Here is a 5,674-nt window from a genome sequence, read left to right as displayed (position 1 = left end):
TCCAAAAACAATTTTATGCAAGAACTGGTTCTCTCCTTTCCCCATGTAGGTCCCTGGGATTGAACTCAGGCCTTGAAGGGAGCACTTTCACGAACTGAGTCATCTCGGCAGCCCTCCAGTTCTTTATTTAAAAGACATATTTACTGTCACCACGGTATCTAGCAGAAGTCTAACCTTCAGCTAACTCACGCTTTCTGCCAGAATGTGAGATTTTGATATTGTTTAGTTGCCAATAATTTTTACTTGTTCATATTCCAAAAATCTGATCACTTAGACACTTAGACACTGAGAAAGCAACAGTAAATGAAGATGCTGCACAAAATGTATGGCGGTGGCAGGAAAAAGCACTTCTCAAGTTCAACTGCATTCTGATCCTCATGAATAGAAAAAAAGAGGAGGTGGGGTTAGAGATGGCTCAAAGGTCAAGAACAGTAACTGCTCTTCTGGAGGACCTAAGTTTGGTTCCCAGCACCCACATGGATCTCACAACTATCTGTAACTCCAGTCTCAGAGGATGTATCATCCCCTTATGGGCTCCACAGGTACTGCATACACGTGATGCACAGACATACATGTAGACATAGCACCTTGTACACACAAAATAAAATCCGTTTTTCAAAAAGTGTTTGCATATTCTTTTTACTCCTGAATGTTTACTCATTTTCTATTTCCTTTGCTATTTTTTTCTCTTCTCCCTACTAGCGCCTTACAAAGGGTTAGACAGAATTTGGGTACACAGAGAATTTCTCTTTTTTCCCTTAAATATTAGAAATCAACAGCCTTTATACTAGCCCAAATCTCTTCCACACCTCCTCCCCCTCATACACACGCAGACACACGCACACACACACACTTTGGGAAACTTCATTTTTTCCTGTATTTTTTTTCCTCGATCTGTCCTTCTTGTGGAACACATTATGGTAATTCAGGATATGAACACAGTATTCTAAAATCAGAGTAATAATCAGCTCCACCACTTCGGTCATGGATCATTTACAAGTATTGGTAATTTCATCCTTTTTGGATCATTCTGGAATTTATTATGTATGTTTTAAACAATAGTCACCCTGCTGTGCTAAGAATTAGAAATAATTACTGTACCCTTCATTATTAATTTTAAAGTTACCATAAACTCATACAGAGTCTTGATGTTCCTACATGCATTTTGTTATGCCTTTGTTATTCAGTATTTGTTATATATTATACATTTTCATACATATGTATTCACATATATATGTGTATATATATGTATATATATACTTTTTTTTTTACTTTATTCTTACTCATTCCCCCCTCACAGTGCCCTGGCCATCTTCTTGATCTTCCTTGCTGGTCTTCTGCCCCTTGTTAAGCTCCTTGAAGCAGCCTCATTCTCTGAGTCCCAGTCTGTGGTAACACTAGCGCAGATCAAGTCTATTCTGTTTCTTTTTGAGTAAACAGATTAGCAGTATGGAAATGTGAGCTGAAAATTTTACCCAGCAAAATGTACTTTAGTGCTCTGCGAAACCAGGGATAGAAGAAACCATAAATTAAGGGATTACAAGTGGAATTAAAATACCCAAACCAGGTTAGGGCGTCAAATAGAACTGCAGGTGTCGAGAAGTTCAGAAAGGGGTCTAGCAGAACGGTGAAAAAGCACGGAAACCAACACAGTAAGAAAACGCCCATCACTATCCCTAAAGTTTTGGCGGCCTTTTTGTCTTTCCTCATCTGACTGCTTTGGTTTTCTGGCAAGTTATCAATCGCACGAGCATGTTTTTTGGATACCGCGAAAATTTTGCCGTAAAGCCCCACCATCATAGAGCTGGGAGTAAAAAAGCCTGCCACAAACAAAGTAGTCCCCCACAGCTTGTTGAACATGACTGGACAGGAACTGGAACACGCCACCAAGATGTCATAGCCTTCGATACCGTCAGCATAGGCCTCAGAGAAGACTACCCCAAAGGCGAAGGCTCCAGGAAGTGACCAGCATACAAGCAGCAGTCGCTTAACGACCGGAATGGTCATTTTGGAGCAGTAATGCAAAGGGTGACAGATGGCATAAAACCTATCGACAGCCACTGAGCAAAGATGAAAAATGGAGGTTATGCTAAGCATCAGGTCAAAGCTATAATGGATCTTGCAAAACGTAAGTCCAAAATACCAGCAGTTTTCCACGGACCTGACCATGCTGTACGGCATAATGGTGAATCCCAACAGGAAGTCGGTGACCGCCATGGAGAGGATGAGGAAGTTAGTCGGCGTGTGAAGCTGCTTGAAGTAAGAAATTGAAACGATCATGGCCAAGTTACCGAAGACTGTGATGAATATGGCTCCTGTCATAAATGAATACATGGCAACTCGGACCCCTAGAGACCTTTCATTTTCTGGGCACGATCCATTTCCATATTCTGAACAATCAAGCGCTTCCTACGTAAGAGAGGGAGCACATGGGGTTTTTATCAGAGACTAGACAAGCACTTGATTCTTAGGTCTGCTTTCACAGACCAATTCAAAAAAAAAAAAAAAAAAAAAAACAACAGACTCAAGGAAGACAATTATACCGAAATATAGGGCATGTCTTTCTCATTAACTTTATGATTTATAGAATTCTAATAAAAGAGATTAAAATGATTTACTTTACACTTTTGGTGACTCAAGTTTTACCATCCATTCCTACTTTGTTCTAATAGGATCTGTAATCAAGAAGTTGAAGAAGATGGGGAGAAAGGATGAAGAGGAAAAGAGACAGAAAAGAGAAGGAGGAGAGATAATGTAATAAATTTATTAGTGACGTAACTCTGACTGAGCTTCCTTGTGTGTATAGAAAGAACAGATAACTGCTAGAAAATTCATACACTCATCCTCATATGAACCTGGAATCCACCAGCAGACTTGATTTGCTGTGTGTATGTTGCCTCATGAATCTAGGCTATTGTGTAAATACAGTTTCATTTACATGTTCTATTACTTCCTCTACGCTTTTTTTTTTAACTAAAGTTGTTTTTAAAGTGGAAAAATTATCAAAGTACCCTTAATCATCTGGGAGAGCCGTCTCTTTAGCAAATCTCCAAGTATAACAAGCATCACACCACCTGAACAGTTAATCAAAGAGTGGAGGTCAGAGGACACATTTCAGGAGCTGGTTCTCTCCTTCCGCTGTGAAGGTCCTGGTGCTGGAATTGCAAACATGAGACTTAGCAGTGAATACTCTTAATTGCAGTAACTAAAGCAGCTATAGGGAATGGAACAGCTGCCATCAAGGAGTGGATCCAAGGTAGTTTTACTCCTCTTTTCCTTCCTACTTTGGGACACCAGGTCCCTCTGCAGAGAAGAAATGGAGTGTGTGCCTCAGGACCTGGAAAACACTGTTTCGCTGCAGCCATTCACTGCCTTTGACTCTTAAAATCTTTCTGCATCCTCTTCTTCCATGCTGATCCCTGAGCCTTGAATAATTTCACTAGAATCCTTTCCCCACACTTTTCTATTGTGTATGCAATCAGTTCTCAAGCTATACTTATTTTAGCATCAAAGAAATCAGCGTTTATAGTATATTTCTTAATCCAGTAATTAAAGTAAAACATAACATGAAGGGATTGAGATGCAGATGGGATAGACAAATAACAGACAGACAGATACTCTACGCAGATAACTTTTTACAAAGTGAAGTCGTTTTAATATAATAATAAGGAAATTTTCGCTACCCTATGCTCCTCCCTCTTTTTTATTCAAAGTGGGGATTCAACCCCATGCCTTGTTCATAGTGAGCACACATTCTACTCCTGAGCTACCTCTGCTTCATTTTGGGAAACACCTGTACTAAACAAATTGATTGATCCTTACAAGGGACTCCCGCTCTTTTCCAAGGTTCTAAATATTCTTCTTGGGAGACAAGATAGATTGCAAAAAAGGCAGCACATTGTCTTGTTTCAAGCTGATCTGCCTTTCAGTGCAAATCCACAGCAAGCCCTGCGTCTTCAGTAATCTAGACTCTTACATCTCGTCTCTGCGTGGAAACAGAGGGGAAAGGGAACAATGACACAAAGGGAAAAAATGCATGAACAATGCTACGGCATTATAGTGCAGACATTTCACTTCTTCACAAGTACTCAAGAGAAAACACAGGTCTTCCCCTTCACATCCCTTCTCCACATACCTGCTGGGCTTCAAAAGATGCCATTGTAGCTGCTCTGTGGGAGAAATGTTGTCTCTTCTCTCCTGACTCCAAGTGCTGTTGTTGAACTACAAGACAGGAACTATGAATTGTGCTTCTTTATAGTTTAACAATCTGTCTCGAGGGCATTGGATATGTGTTAGGCGGGGGGGGGGGGGGTCGTGTTATTCTGAAACTTTAGCAGCTTAAGTGACCCTGACCTGTGCCTGCATACTCTTAGAAGGCTCTGCTTTCCTATGGTTTCATCACCCACAGCACTATGAACATTCAAAGGCAGCTATCACACAAAGGCTGCAATAGTCAAATTGAACTACTTTAGTTATTGGCTGTTCTCAATTCCAACTAGGTATGGATGGGACAAGTGATTCAAGGAGAAAAGATAAGTGTCTCCTCTCACTTTAGGAGGACCACAATGGTCACAGTCCATATTTCGTATCACATTTTATACTCACAGAGGTTTAGCCATCCATTGTTTTCCTCTCGTAGTCTGGGGATGCAGCTCAGTGCTCTTACAACCAGACAAGCTTGACTCCATTATCATTTCTTTTAGTAACTCCCTTGACTGCACTCATATCTTCTCAGACACCCTTTGTTTAAATCTCCTCACTTAGTCACAGTTGCCCATAGTTTTGTATGTCTTCTTTTTCACTTAAGATAGCTCATTTCCCACTTTCCCACTGTTTGGATAACTTTGGAAAGAAATATACTTCAAATGCTGGGGACGGCAGAGGGGAGAGGGACATCAGGTACCTGCTTGAGTTGAAACAATGCTGGTTGTCAGTGACCTCAGTTGTTTTGGCAGCTGCTATGTGTGTTGTAAACTTGAATAGATATGTGGGGAAATGGAGCTTTGAATGGTTTTAAAGGGCTCACTGATCTGTCTCCTGGAAGTTCTTACTGACATTTCAGAAATAAACTCCGCATTTTCATCCTGTTTGATTCCTATGAAATACATAAATGATTTTTGATTTGACCTCTCCTAATAGCTTTTCATAAGGAAGAAAGAACAGCAGCAAAAAACACCCATTTTGTAATTCACAATAATTCAATTATATTGCAACATAAAATGAACTTTTATGTTTTTAAAGAAACATTTATAAGTTACTTGATCTTTTTCAGCTCTTAATATTCTTTCTTTAATCTGTATGTTTTGTGTTTTGATTATTATATGGCAAGGGGACTCACCAAGGCCATCTGGACTGGGTCTGAAAAAGCATGGAATAAAACCGGACTCACTGAACATAGCTGAAAATGAGGACTGCTGAGAAGTCAAGAACAGTGGCACTGGGTTTTGATCCTACTGCACGTACTGGCTTTGGGGGAGCCTAGGCTGTTTGGATGCTCACCTTACTAGACCTGGAAGGAGGTAGGAGGTCCTTGGACTCCCCACAGGGCAGGGAACCCTGACTGCTCTTCGGGCTGATGAGGGAGGGGGAGTTGACTGGGGGAGGGGGAGAAAAATGGGAGGCGGTGGCGGGAAGGAGACAGAAATCTTTAATAAATAAATAATAATTAAAAAAA

The 5,674-nt window shown here is 40.6% G+C and overlaps 1 protein-coding gene across 1 annotated transcript; it reads right to left on the bottom strand.

The window, feature by feature from the left end:
* Nucleotides 1–1,413: 1,413 nt before the first annotated feature.
* LOC126511907 (trace amine-associated receptor 2) lies at nucleotides 1,414–4,159 on the bottom strand. Its single transcript, XM_050159407.1, has 2 exons — nucleotides 4,136–4,159; nucleotides 1,414–2,409 (listed from the first exon to the last, which is right to left on the bottom strand). The coding sequence occupies exons 1-2, from the start codon at nucleotides 4,157–4,159 to the stop codon at nucleotides 1,414–1,416; spliced, it is 1,020 nt and encodes a 339-aa protein (XP_050015364.1).
* Between the last annotated feature and the right edge of the window lie 1,515 nt (nucleotides 4,160–5,674).

The sequence above is a fragment of the Alexandromys fortis genome, unplaced genomic scaffold (assembly GCF_014885135.2).
Source record: "Alexandromys fortis isolate MF-2015 unplaced genomic scaffold, M_Fortis_MF-2015_v1.1 scaffold_107, whole genome shotgun sequence".
Classification (NCBI taxonomy): domain Eukaryota; kingdom Metazoa; phylum Chordata; class Mammalia; order Rodentia; family Cricetidae; genus Alexandromys; species Alexandromys fortis.
This window is presented reverse-complemented; position numbering and strand designations above follow the sequence as displayed.

Coding starts and splice junctions, on each gene's coding strand:
- LOC126511907 (XM_050159407.1), bottom strand. CDS start 4,159: ATGGCATCTTTTGAAGCCCAGCAG. Junction 2,410..4,135: donor CATCTTTTGAAGCCCAGCAG/GTATGTGGAGAA, acceptor TCTCTTACGTAG/GAAGCGCTTGATTGTTCAGA.